Here is a 14,943-nt window from a genome sequence, read left to right on the forward strand (position 1 = left end):
CACATCATTTCCTCCAAAGTGAGTGGAACTGAAATAAGTGGCAACGGAAAGGAGGCATCTCCCAGGGGAGGCCCGTTACACCGAGCTCCCTTTTAAAGGCTCCGCATCACTGAGGAAAACAGCTATAGGCAAGTTACAGCAACTCCCCATGCAAAGCACTTTCGGAAAAGGTGTTTTTCCTATAACTTGATTCTGTTCACCAGGGAACAGTTTACACGTACAGTGAAATGTGCCTGTTAAAGTGTGGTTTCTTAGCTGTTAATAAAACTTTCTCCCACCATCTTGGGAATAATTTTGTTTCTCAGTGCAGGCTTTTTTTTCAGTACCCAGTTCTTAGCATTTTCTCATTTCTCTCTACAAATCCTCTAGCCTCCAATCACAAGAACAACCGGGTATCTGTGTTTGCATTGGAGTGTATTTTTTAAGTGAGTATTTTTCAGGGTGCTAGACTCATTCTATGTAAGTCCATAGGAGAAGTATTGCATGATGTTAAAGCTGGGAGATCTCATTGAAGAAACTGAAGTTTATAGAATATGTTCCCAAATTTGGAGGGGTCAGATTTCTATTTCTTTTTTAAAAATTAAACTTATTGCCTGGCTGGGCGTGGCTCAGTGGTTGAGCGTCGACCTAGGATCCAGGCGATCGGGGTTTGATTCCCGGTCAGGGCACATGCCCGGGTTGCAGGCTCCATCCCCAGTCGGGGGCGTGCAGGAGGCAGCCGATCAATGACTCTCTCATCATTGATGTGTGTGTGTGTGTGTGTGTGTCTCTCTCTCCTTTCCTCTCTCTGAAATCAATAAAAAAAAATTCAATTTATTGGGCTAATATTGGTTAAAATGGATATGTTTTACATACAGTTCCAACAATATTTAGATGGACATTAGAGTCCCACGGTGAAATGCAAATCATTTGTATTTAAGTGGCAGGAAAACTGGACACTAGTGATGGGCCTGCTAACAAGGGCAACTGCAGCTCATTGCTGAAGCAAACAGTCCTTAAACTCTTGCTAGAAAACTGCATTCCTAACAACAGTTGTGCAAGTGAGTTCTACTATACAGGCAAAAAAATTAAGGTTGAATCCTTCAGAGTCTGTGCCTTCAAGCAAATGTAAATTTGAGAAAAGTGGGGGCATCCCTTAATTTCAAATAATCTTAAAGGGGGGAAAAGGGGGAACAAATGGAAGGTGTCTGCCATTGTGTGTTTGAAAGGCAGGAACTGGGGGCAAAAAGAAATACACCCTCTTTATTCTCTCACATCAGCAATTAATTAAAACACCTATCAAAAGGTGGGGAAATACTGCAAGCAATAAAAAAGGAAAAGCAAAATCATCTCAGGTTTGTAAAAAGTACTTTTCCCATTAGTGTCAGATTAGCTGATGCTTGGCCTAAATGCTAGTAAATTACTATTGCTGCTCTTTTCCATTTGGACAAGATCCAGTGCTGGAGTATTCTCTTTAGTGAATGCAGATCAGCATGGGTTTGAATGCTGATGACAATGCTTATTGCTGGGGGTCTTGGCAGCAAGCCTTTCCCCTCTGTAACTTTTGCTCTTCTATAAACTGGACACAATGATACCCAACTCATGCTGTGAGTTTATAAGAGAACATGTAAAGCGCTCAGCATAACACCTGGCACAGCTCAAGCACTTAAATCACAGGTGATGCTGAGCTAACTCAGTGTTGTGCCATGAAGACCATGGTATGGCAACAGATGAGATATTCCTAAATTCTGTGTATTTAACGGACTGATTTCTCTGAGGAGGAAATGCTCAGCCAGTGAGGAATATCTTCATATACATCCTACTTGACCTCCAGAGCACAAAGGTGAGCTTTAGATGTTGTGTGGCTGGGGTTGCTCATTAAGTTAAAGATATTCCTCTTGGATATTTGCAATAGTTTTGGAAGTCCCTCTTCTCTCCTGAAACAAGGATGCCTATACTCAGGTCCTTCGTGATTTGGTGTTTCCATCTACCAAAGAGGTGGAGAAACACACTGACGGAAACCACTTCCACATGTGGGCCTCTCCTGTGCTGGGCTTCAAATGTAGCTCTAGGCTTTACTGCTTAAAGAAATCTGGTCTCTTTCAGTCATCTTTTTATAAGCTCACTTTATTTTCCTATGTATCCTAAGAAATTCTTTGGAGATGTACTCAGTCCAGAGGGAAAAGGTGAAAACTAAGAATTATATGCACCAAGAGTCCTGGATTCTAAGTTTGGCACTTCCACTCACTTAAGATGTGAACGAATCACCTATAGTCTCGCTCACAGTTTTCAAGATATTTATCTCTCTTCTAAATTCAGAGTATGCAACAAAAATACTTTGAAAAGTTAAAGTAACAGACAAAAGGCTGACAATAATAATATACAACTAAAAAGTTACATGAAATTATCTTTGTTGGATAAAGTTATATTTGTATATTATGTAATTGAAGTATTATAAACAGGTATTTAACTGATTGGTAATCATATATAAAATAATAATTTGTATATTAGTCACTGGGTAATCAGAGAAAATGAAGCTTTTTTCCTTTAATTGGCACCCTCCACTTCTTTTAAAGTCTTCCATTTAACTTTCTTTAACTTCTCATAATATGTTTTAATTTCCAACTCTATAATTTCAAATATCATTTTCAAAATGACAAATGTTTAAAAGTTGTGCGATAATTTTTAATTGATATTATCTAGGTCAGAAATGAACTAACTGAATCTTAGATGTGAACCAACCAATCAGAGCTATATGTTGTCAATATTAGATCTAATTCTATTTTAGGACATTAAAAGTCAACTGCCAAGACACCTTAAAATTAAGTTCAAATACAGACAGTCTATTGCTTTAATTCCAATAAATTCTTCAATAGAAATAATTTACAACTGGAGAGGCTCTTCTGAATTACCTAAGACAAGTCATTTTGTAGATGAGAAAACTAAGAATCCCTTTTCCATATTATTTGAGTTTATAATTGTATTTACTAATGTAATCCATCTCAAACCTTTTTGAAAGTAGGTGAGAAAAATTCCTAAATAAACAAAAATCTACAAAAAAAAAAACCACCCCTAAGCCCCTAATTAAGTACTTTGTCTGCCTGTGGCTGGGGAGCAGAATTGTGACTCACAGACCAGTTTTCTTTCCACCATACCATGTCACTTCAAATTGAGGAAATTACTTTTTCCCTAGCCTTGAATAAAATCATTTAGGAATGGCACACTTAAATCAACATGAGGGATTTGAACAAAATTCTTGAAGGCCTTTTGGAGAAAAGTTGGAAATATTCAGGTAACCTGAAAATTATTTACTCTTACGCTGTGTAAAATTCTGCTTTATAAGTAGTTCCTGCAAAATGCTAATGCTGTGAAACTCCTTTAGAAAACAAAGTAAGTTGCATGTATTGCAAAGAGCATGACTGTTTTGGAGATGGAGGAGTTCAAATGGGAGGCACAAATGTGCTCGCTGCCTATTCCAAATGATTGTTAGAATCAGGTGAGTAATGGGGATCAGACCCTGACCAGCCCCTGCCAAGACCCCAGGAAGGTACACGATGTACCTGGAGAGCATATGTGATCTTTCCCCAGGACTTCCATAAATGTAAGACTGCAGATGGTGGCACAAGGCATCCCCATGACACCACATACCTGAATTCTGTGCAGGACACGGCTGGCAAGGTTCCCCAAATGCATACTCCGTGCTGGCGCAACAGCATTCAGACTTAGTAACAGCACCAAACAAGGGCTTGACACACTGGCCTCTCTTGTATCCACCGTAGCATGTGCTCCGCATGTGTGTGTCTAAACAGGAAGAGGCATCTGTCATCACACCATCGCTTCAAACAAACGAGGACCCCCCAGGTCAAAGTTGAAGCTAGCTTTATCTATCCATCATCCCTGTTCTAACTCACAAGGAATGCCTCTGGTGTTAGGTCTCAATAAAAAAATAATAAAGCAAAACAAAGTACATTCAGCTTCCAAGCACTGGAAACCAATGGCCGGATTCCTACAGTTTTCTAGAAGCTATCATGGTTTACCTCCCAGTGAGTGCTGGGATTATAGCTCATTCATTTTTGTCTTCCCCAGGCCTGTACAGAGCAGACACTTAGTAAATGACTGAATGATGGATGATCGTTGAATCTCACCCCGTGATAAGTAAGATCTTTATGAATTGTGGTCTACCTCAAAATAGACATGTAATTATTGAACGTCTACATTAGATGTAGCTTCAAAAAAAAAAGGAAGTTTGATCTGTAAAAAGTTCATTATATATAAATCTTCAGACTTTGGTCAATTAACAGTGTCATCTTTAGCATCAGGGTTTCCAGCTGTGCCCAATTCTCTCCCGATTCAAAGGGCTTACTAACTACCCTTCTTCAAAATAATTTGGATAAAATTCGTATCTATTCCTCAACAAATCTCAAACTTCTTATAAAGCCACATAAAGCTATTATCATGTAAGTTTCCTGATTAGTCATACCCCCCGCTGCATTCCATGCTTCCCTTCGGACATTACACTCTATGGACATGTCCACCGAGAGAGAATGCGCATACACAGGCCAATTTCAAAAACCATTATCAACCAAGGAGGGTTGGAGAAAATTGAGGACAGCTATGTGATTAGGAAAGAAAAGGGAGGAGAAGAGATGAGGATTCCCTTTTCATTTATCTCAGCTCATCTTTCTATCCCTTAAATTAATATCCAAGAAGAGAACTGACGCTGTTGGCTTGTTGCTCCGTAAATAGTAGTTATATCATATCTGCTACAGTAGAGTACATTTGTTATCGGTGGTTTTATTGACTGACAGAGTGCAGATCTCTCTCATACATCTAGTTACGGCTTAATCTTACCAACACACACACGCCCATCCAGTCCCACGGCCAGCCCAGGGAAGCATTCGCATCTGTAGGAGCCATCGGTGTTGACACAGCGCCCGTTCATGCAGATCCCAGGGGTTTCACACTCATTAATATCTGTGGGGTGGAAGAGCACTTATTAAAAATGAAGTCACTTTTATCTAGAGCCATAACATGTTTACAATTCTTTTGCGACATTTGGAAGTGGGGAAGACAGAAAACAATATGCAATGTCAGCAATAAAAACTCAATGAGATGCATTTTCATTTCCTTTGAGTAACAAAAATGGAGAGAAATCACCTGGCTGAGTTTTTCTTTTCCACATAAAGCTATTTTAATAATATTCTCCTGAGATTGTTTTTATAATCCAAACTAAGAATCACAAAGGCAAAAACAGAATCGGAAGAAGAAAAGCGATGGCTAAAATACGAAGGGTCTGGCGTGATGTGTCGCATGGCGGCTCTTCCAGGACTGCCAGAGATCTAGCTGATAATAAACTGCATCTCTGACCTGGGTGGAAAGCTTTTCCTGTTGGCTTCCAACACCCAGCCTGGCGTTCGGTGTAGTCTCACCCATGCCTTAGCTCTCTGGGACAATTAGCATCGCATTAAGAGACACAGAGCCAAAGCCTTGGGGACACACCATAGGAAAGGAACAGAAAATGAATATAGATGACTTTGATGACCATTCCTGGCCAACAACAGCACTGTGAGTAATCGGAATCGAGCAAAGAAAAATCTTTCACAGGCATTACAAACATTTTATAGTATCATATGTGTATACGTAGGTGAGCCTGGTAAAAGTCTTTATTGGACACATACTAATAACAGTAGGTATTTCCCCCCCTTAATATATAGGGAAGTAGAAATGGTAACAAAATTGTGTATAATACTTAGAAGCAAGTCATTTTATAACAACTCCTTTTATTAAATACAACTAGTGTATGTGACTATTTCCATTCTTTTGACCTTAAAAAGGCAAATTGAGACTGAAACACCTCTGCGTTTTACTTAGCTTGTGTTGTTTGGCACAGAATATACACAAATGGTCCAAGATTCTGTATACAGATTTGTATTTTAAAAAAGCAGTTATATTTAAATACATGAACTCAAATTGGTTCAGTTATTTGAGTCACCTTTTTGTTCAAGATGAGACCTAGAGTGAAACAGTGGCGACTACAACCTGCAAAGTAACATGAAGAGCTTTTTTTTTTACTGGGGACACAGATGTAACACTGATCCAGGAGGCACTGCTCAGAGTGAGCAGCCTCAGCTTTCAAAAAGGGACCAGGGAGGCCATGCTGTTCATCAGATCCATTAATTACAGAGATTAAATTAGCACTATTTATTCAGCTTTGAACGGCCACATCTTTGTGGGCTCAGAACTAAGTGCTCAGCACTAAGAGAAAAATCTTATCCCTGATGTCTAGAGAAAAACCATGAAAAAGAAGAAATTCTGCATACAGTGATTTTTTTTTTCCTTCTTTCTTATTACAGTGTTTGTTCCATGTTCTTATACACCAGAAAAAATATGGAGCATTCTCCCTCTCTCTTTCTCTCCCTCTAGCTCTGATTCTTAAGCCAGAATGGGAAAATCAGAGCAAACCTTCCAAATTATTGGGCACTTTCAGATGAATGGAACAACCTATTTATTGATAAGATACTACTTCACTGGTTGCAAATAGTTGCAAAAGCTAGTTTCACCTATGAGGTCATACTGTCTTCTGAAATAGTCCCATCAGCATTATCTGTTGGCCACACTTAAGGCTGAGAGCCTGTGGGCTGGGTCACAGGAGCCTACTGGCACTGAAAGTGAATCTTTGTGTGCTCTGCGGGCAGCTAAGAGGAGGGTGTGTTCTTGCGAAGGGTCTGCTCATGAGGGGGCCTTCACATATCCTTCTTTCGTTTTGTTCAGAAGCCTGGTTCCAAGTATTCCAGCAATCGCTCTCTTCCCCTTTCTTTTTCACTTGTACAGCAGTTGATCTGCACATTTTGGCACTCTGTTATACTCTCTTACACTGCAGAATATTTCCAAGTGTTAATCTTGTCTTCCCAACTGTAAGTCTCTCCCTGCACAGGGCTCAAAATTTTGTACAGAAATCAATTTCCTACTTCAAATGTAAAAAACTTGAATGTTTTCCCTTGCTATGAAGACAGACTTGCCCGACATTAAGAGTCACTCCTGAGAAGGTCATAGAGAATGCAGGTAAACAACCAAGAGCTAGAAGCTCTTTAGAGCCTAGAGAAAAGACACATCTTGCCAAAGACTTAATACAAGGCTTTCCTCCATGACACCTTTACCAAAGCTGTCCACCAGGGACAGCTGGAGAAGAGGCACCACAGGACTTCATCCTGCTTCCACAATCTTGAAGAGCTTGACACTCTAGACTTCTGCATCTAAACCTATGAGCAGAAGGCTTTGCATGCAACATTTCAGCAGATTTCCTGGACCTGTTTTGAGTGTGAGGTTCCTGTGAGAAATCTGGTTCCAACTCAGACCTTGAACCCATGTGCAATAGCCACTCAGCCCTGACTACATAAGGCAAGAGACACAGAGCACAGATTGATCTCCAGTGACTCTTCTTAGGACCCCAGTTTTCAAAAGCACAAATAAAAATCTTCACTTTCCCTTCAATACCTGGAGCAATGAGATTATTTCACAAGCTACCAAGCTAAATAGTGGCTCTTGGTTCATTTATTTTTTTTCTGCTTAATCCTGTTTCCCTTTTGCTTCCGTGACTTGATAAAGCCTAAATAAATTGTCCAAGAATTTTCTGGCCCAACTGGCATGGCCCCGCTGTTGAGCATCGACCTATGATCCTAGGAGATCAAAGTTCGAATCCCCGTTAGGGCACATGCCCGGGTTTCGGGCTTGATCCCCAGGAGGGGGCGTGCAGGAGGCAGCTGATCAATGACTCTCTCACATCATTGATGTTTCTATCTCTCTCTCTCCCTTCCTCTCTGAAATCAATAAAGATATACTTAAAAAATAAAATAAAATAAAATAAAAAAATAAAAAATAAAATAAAATAAAATAAAATAATAAAATAAAATTAAAATAATAAAATAAAATAAAATAAAATAAAATAAAATAAAATAAAATAAAATAAAATAAAATAAAATAAAATAAAATAAAGAAGTGTAACTGCCATTATTTCCCAACTGCAAGGAAGAGGCAGACTCAGCTTATTTAAAAAGGCTCCCTCATCTGTTGGTAAATCAATTGGTAGTTTGGTTTCTCACTGTTTTGCTACATAGCTCTTCAGGCTCCTTTGAGGAGACCCCAAACACCGTCTCTGAAATAAGAACAGCCTTTTGGGCATAAACTGTAGCTCCCTGGATGGCTGGACGTAAGGAGCCCCAGTCAGGTTTTCTAAACCAGAATTAGGGGTAGTTTAAATGGGGAGAATCAATAAGGAAAAATGATACCTCTAAGCAGTGTAGAGAGGAGGGGAAAGCAGGCAAATACGATCTAGAGTTTCTACAGCACAAACCTTTGCAATAACGCCCATCTGATGCCAGCTGAAATCCAGGTTTGCAAATACATTTAAAACTGCCATCTTCATTAATACACATTCCATTGAGACACATGTTCCGTATGCTGCACTCATCCATATCTGAAAAACACAGAAGATGCATTTTCTTAGGACCAGAAGAGTAAGCTTACAAAAGGAGGCCAACCTAGATAAATATAATTCTGTTTCTTTTTATTTCTTCCTTTTTTTAAAAATTATACTCTAAGGCTAATTATCATCCACATTATAGCACACAAAAAGAGAGGGGCCATAGGAAATATGTATCTCAAATTTGCAATTTTTGACACGTGCATGCAAACTACAAGGCTAAATTTATTTTATGACATGTATATATAATACACACATATACATATACATGTATACACATGTATATCAAATTCATATAGAATTTTAGGTATACATACACATACACATATACATATACATATACATACATATACAAATTTATATGTACATATAAATTTGGCTCAATAGAAGCTACCATGACTCTTTCATGGTACAGTAGTTTACAAACTGGGAAGGGTGTTAGCAGCCTGATGGTTATATTTACTTCACAGATCCATATTATTCCTAATATACTGAAAATAAAAACAAAAACAAAACTAAGAATAATGGAATCTGAAATGTATTTAGGCTACTTCCTGATTCTTTAAAAAGTGGGAACCGGAGAACCAGAAGACAGCTTGTAGTTTGAAGCAATTTTAAATAGGAGTAGGAAAAATGTATTTTTAAAATGCAAGACTCACTGTGGATTATAGCCTTGCCAGCTAACCTTTAAGGATCCTGTGACCATGGGGATATTTCTTTAAATTCATCAATATGTTTTTTATTTGATATTAAATCTGTCTTGGGAGGACGCGATCTTCTAGACATGGTGTGTTTTCACTTACAGGCTTTAGTCAGACCAATGTAATTTATGATTTTTTTAAACAGGATTCTATCCCAACCGAGAATTTTGGCATTAAGTCTTTGAATTGAATCACTGAGATAATATTCTGCCAAAAATGTTTCTAAGAACAATTTTGAAATTCCTTTACTGTATGAATAGATTCTTGGGATCTTTCCCAAAGACACTGGGAACGGTGATAAGGGCCATCCTTCATTTTTTGTTAAAGGTCTAAGAGTGAAAACTCGTCAATAATTGTCATAGTTCCGATTTAGGAAAAAATCACAGGGGAAAAATACAAGATATTTGAAACAGTCCAATTCAAAATGAGGTGAGTAACTTAAGAGGCAATATATAATTATGTCTGGCTCTCTATAGTCAATATTTCTCTCAATCAAATTCTACATTTTCAAATACCCAATAATAAGATTTTATTACCAGGCAGACACTTTAAACAAAAGGATAATAGATGAATAAAGAATAAACAGGATTAGGTGTGTCCTACTTTTAAATAAAACAATGTATAAATTCTGATTGTTTAAAATTAGGAAGTAATGATTTATGCTACCAAAGTTTCATCATCCCCAGGGATCTTTAAATGGCAAGCTCGCCTCATATATTTAAAATGTATTTGACTCAGAGAAGTGTGATTAAAGACATGAATATTGTTGAAAATTATGCTTGCCTCCCAGATAACAATATGTGAAATAGATTTGATACTTTGACCTTTCTCTCAGTGTTAGACTCAGCCTTGTAAAGGTTTCTGATATTGACACTGCACTGGAAGAAGGGACATGATAGCGTTACACCGTTACTACCATCAGGCTCTCATTACCTTCACAGTTCTTCCCATCTCGGGTAACGTGAAAGCCCGCATTACACACACAATGGAAACTGCCGTCCGTGTTGATGCAACGGCCATTATTGCAGATCCGGCCATTCTGTAAACATTCGTCAATGTCTGAAATCAAAGTTAAAATAGAAGAAATAGCCTCAGTTAGAGGATTTAAAATTATTTAATTTCTCCCTCCCTCCATCTCCAAATTCATGATCTTAGTCTGGGGTTTTAATTACTAAATAATATTCTTCAAACTTAAAGTTGGTATCAAATAGCATGAGAATTAAGATTACCGATTAGAGTTTGAAAGACATATGACAGAAGAGAAGTGTCAACATAACAGCATTCGATCTAACTCTAATTTCTAATAAGACTCCTTAAACCTAGATTTTGTAAACAAAATAGATTCTTCACCATTCTCCTAGCTGGGTTAATGAGCCAGTATATACCATTCGTCATGTTGAACTTTGGCTGGTGTCATTCAATACAGGGTGGGGCAAAAGTAGATTTACAGTTGTTCGTATGGAAAATAATACAATAATTAATAAATAATAATACCAGAATAAACTCTGTGTTTCAAGTATGAACAACTCTAAAACTACTTTTGCCACACCCTGTACATGATCAAAAAGGCAGATCTTATAGCTATATCAAGGTAATAAAACAGAAATGCTACTTAAAAACATTTAATTCCATCTAAAAACCATCAATAACGTGACTCTGAAATGTCTACCTTCCTGGTGGCAGTTCTGGTCCAAGTACAGTTTTATTGTTTATTTAGTCTTCATCGCTTTTATAACTTTACGAGTATTCTATCTACCAAATAAAATATTGGTACTGTGGGCATTTCCCTTTTTTCCCACTGTATTTAATACTATGCCAAAGTAAACAACAGAGCTTGAAGTGGAAGTGCTAAAAATGACAGTAATTTGAATAAACTTGCATCTGATCTCTATTCAAAGATTGATAATAAACCCAAATTGGACAAGACAATGTCCTGGATTATCTGATCCCCTTAGTTTCTAAGCTAGATAGCTGGATGAACATCAAGGGGATGAACACAAACCGACTTGTCTACATAGCGCACAGTCCTTGCCAGGGCTTACTCCCCAGAAGGCAGAGACCAAGGCACTGTGCAGAATGTTACGGGGACAGACCTACCTATCGGAGCTGAGGCCACATGCGCCTGATTATAAGCGCCCTACGCATCCTCCAGAGGACAAGAATGTGCAGTCATGGCACATCGGTTATTCCGTCTGCCCTGCGTCTGTGTGGTGTCTTGTGGTTGACCCTCAGGCGCACTTTCTTTCTGGGCAGACCCAGCAGTGGTTTCCACACGAGTCATTGGACTAGCAGAGGCAGTCTGGGCTTTTCTTCTGTCTGATCTTTGTGCCAACAACCTACGATCTTTTTCTCTCTCATTTATTTCTTAATCCTTGCTAAAATCTGACTTGCTCCGCACTCCAAAAAAAATAGGAAAACCCACATATTCTTGAGAACAGGATAAAGAGCCCAGCGTTTTCTCTCCTCACTAACTTCAGAATGCCATCAGGCTCCCCACTGCTCTGCAACATGAATGAAAAGCCTGCCATTCAAAGTCCGTCTCTTCCGACCTCCTCTATCTGGCCCATCATGTACTTCTCGGTGAAGTACACAGCCTCTCTGACCATTCAGGGGCAAGCTCCATCTACCCAAAAATGTGAGCATGCTATCATTTTTTTTAATGTTTGCGATAAGCTTAGCACTAGCTCTTAAAAAAGACAGTGCTGGAGGCTTTCAGGTATTCCTCAGTCTCTAACACATTAAGTCTCAGATTAATGACAACATTCATCTCCATGGCTGGCCCGTGCCCTAGCTGAGTGCTCTCAATAATGCCTTCAAATTGCTTATTCAATACTGCAGTCTTCTGACACACTGGCTTCGGTTTATTTTCTACTATTGCAAAAATGCCTAGTACACTTGTTTGTACATGCCAATTATTTTAAACAGTAGTTTTAATATTAAGAAGGTTCTAATATCAGATAAATAATCAAACTATCCACATTTATAATTCAGTAAGTAGGCCATTAATAGAAATATCAGAAGACTGAAATGCTATACACTCCAGGTTTTTCCGCTCAGAACTGCCATTTACAAGTAGTGTACTAAAATACACCAATGGCAAGAAATCTCTAAGTCAGAACCAGATTTAAAGATTTTGAAACCAGACACTGAAAAAAAAAAACACAACAAACTTCTAACTTCTGTATGTCTTCAACTCATAAGAGCTTTTGCTAAAACAGGCAATAAAGTTAAATTAATTCTTACTAATGGCTTACAAAATTTTAAGTCATACAAACCTCTCATATTTCCTTGTATGTATTTTTCTTTAAAATATATCTTATTGATTTCAGGGAGAGGGAAGGAGAGGGACAGGGAGAGACAGAAACATCAATGAAGAGAAAGTCATCATCGATCGCTGCCTCCTGCACACCCTGACTGGGGACCAAGCCCACAACCAGGGCATGTGCCCTGACCAGGAATCAAACTTCAATCTCCTGGATCATAGGTCAATACTCAACCGCTGAGCCATGTCCAGCCGGGCCCTTGTATTTCATTTTAACAGGGATTTTTCTTGCTTTTAGCTGGTTTTACAGAATCAGTATTACAGTTCATTCTGTGCTAAATTTATAAAGGTATAGATATTTGAGCTCCCCAAGAGTGGGAAGTACACCTTACTTATTTCTGTTCCAGGAACTAGGTACATTGCAGTCATCCAATAAAAGGCATATTGGGTGACTTAATAGATTAATTAATAGCCCTAGCCAGTTTGGCTCAGTGGTGAGAGCATCAGCCTATGGACTGAAGGGGACCGGGTTCGATTCCGGTTGCAGGCTCGATCCCCGGCCCCAGTCAGGACACGGGCAGGAGGCAACCAATCAATGTTTCTCTCTCACAATGATGTTCCTCAGTCTCTCTCTCTCCCCTTTTCCACTCTCTCTGAAAAGCAATGGAAAAACTAGCCTCAAATGAAGATTAAAATAAATAAATAATTTAAGAAATTAATTGCATCCAATTTCACTTGAAACTTTCCTCAGTTTCTGTCCTGAGGAAACACAGCCCCATCCCCTAACTCTCAGATTAAAAATTAACAGGCCACAGTGATGAGGCAAAAAAAAAAAAAAAGTAGTGAAAATAGGACATCCCTGCAGGCACAGAAGCATCTTTTAAAATAGTTTGAATGTTTGCCAGATTTAATGACACTATCTTTTAAAATAACAATATCTGGAATTAAGTGCAAAAATCAGTGTGCCCACGCTAGTCTCTCCAGGTAATGGTTTTTAAAACTCCATTGCACTCCTTCAAGGCACATCCCTTACGGGCACGCATGCCCCACGTTCCAGGCCAGGGCCATACCTCGGCACTCGGTCCGGGTGAGCGTGCTCTGGTAGCCGGGTCGGCACTGGCAGGTGTACGAGCCCTGGTTATTAACACACTCTCCACCAACACAAGGGTTTTTCTCACATTCATCAACATCTGAAAAACACAGTATATTTTGGTAAGAAATCTGAGAGCAGTAACTCATGACTCTAAGACCATTTTATTGGTTTCCTTTACATGTTAGAACACTTTCCTTTGAAGAAATAAATGGCATAATGGAAGGATCTCTTTTCTTTCCACTACAGCATGCCATGTCACCAGCCACTTGAAGACCAGTCGAGCAGTTCAAGTGTATTCTCTCCTTGGGTCATTTTTTTCAGAGAAAAATGCCGAACCTGTAGCAACTCAACACTCCAAGCTAATAAACATTTTATCTTCCCTGAGTCTGGCCCAAAGGAATCAAACAGACTAACACTTCAGAAGCAGCTTCTGGAAGCTTGGTTTTTCAATAACAAGAAGGTGTAACCACATCTAAGCATCTTCTGCTGAATTCCACGGAGAACATTAGAACCAAACATGAAGCTGATGTCCTTTAAAGGGCAACTCACCCACCACAGTCCTCCACCACCCCCACTGTGCCCCCAGATAGGCTCCCACCAGTTTTACAGCCACACAGAACTATCAGTATACTATAAGGTGAACTGGTTTATATCCCTCTGTTTGTGAAGATGAGGAAGTGAAGGCTCATGGACGGTAACCTACTTGGCCAAGGTCACATGCTTCTTGTGGCAGGTGCAGGTCTGACCTCCCATGCCCCAGCCCTAAGCTAGGTGTTCCCTCTTCTACCCAGCTCTGGATGGCCTCTAAGGATTGAATGACTCTCCAACGTACTGCTAGAAAGGGCTTTCATATCACCGGGAAACTACATAACACGAGAAACCAAGAACTACTTGTTTCTTCCTAATTCATAATTACAGAATTATAATTTGAAACAGAGCTAAGAAAGGAATTTATTTTTTTTTTAAATAGATAGATGGCAACTGAGTGTTCTTATCCAATAAAAGGTCCTCATGGGACATCTCCCTCCACTGGCTTAAATGCCTCGCCAACCACTTAAAGTTTCTCTCTTGGGTTTTTAATGACTAACTAGAGAGAGCTGATAAGTTATCCATTTAAATTAGTAAAATGTGCAAAAATTTCATAATTTTGAGAAACTTTTAATGCTTTGTCTTAATGGTCAAGCATCTGGTAAAATGACTTAAGCTGGAGTTACCAGCAGAGATGTGAACGTATTTTACAATAAAAGTTCAAAGTCACTGTGTTAGACAGAATAAAGACCCCCCACCACCACCACATACACACACAATATGTTCATGTCTTAATCCCTAGAACCTGTAAATATGTTACAGGCAAAGGGGAATGAAGGTGGCAGATAAAATCAATGCTCATAATCAGCAGATCTGAGCTGGGGAGGGTCTCCTGGGTTAC

General features: G+C 39.0%; 1 protein-coding gene across 1 annotated transcript in view; it reads right to left on the reverse strand.

The window, feature by feature from the left end:
• The window catches only part of FBN1 (fibrillin 1), a 229,148-nt gene that overhangs the window by 89,558 nt on the left and 124,647 nt on the right, over positions 1–14,943 (reverse strand). The window contains exons 12-16 of the mRNA XM_081151492.1: positions 13,492–13,611; positions 10,093–10,218; positions 8,330–8,452; positions 4,831–4,953; positions 3,628–3,780 (exon numbers count right to left, since the gene is read on the reverse strand). Of these exons, the coding sequence (XP_081007618.1) occupies positions 3,628–3,780; positions 4,831–4,953; positions 8,330–8,452; positions 10,093–10,218; positions 13,492–13,611 (645 nt within the window). The remainder of the gene's footprint in view (positions 1–3,627; positions 3,781–4,830; positions 4,954–8,329; positions 8,453–10,092; positions 10,219–13,491; positions 13,612–14,943) is intronic.

This window comes from Miniopterus schreibersii (genome assembly GCF_964146895.1).
Source record: "Miniopterus schreibersii genome assembly, chromosome: 1".
Classification (NCBI taxonomy): Eukaryota; Metazoa; Chordata; class Mammalia; order Chiroptera; family Miniopteridae; genus Miniopterus; species Miniopterus schreibersii.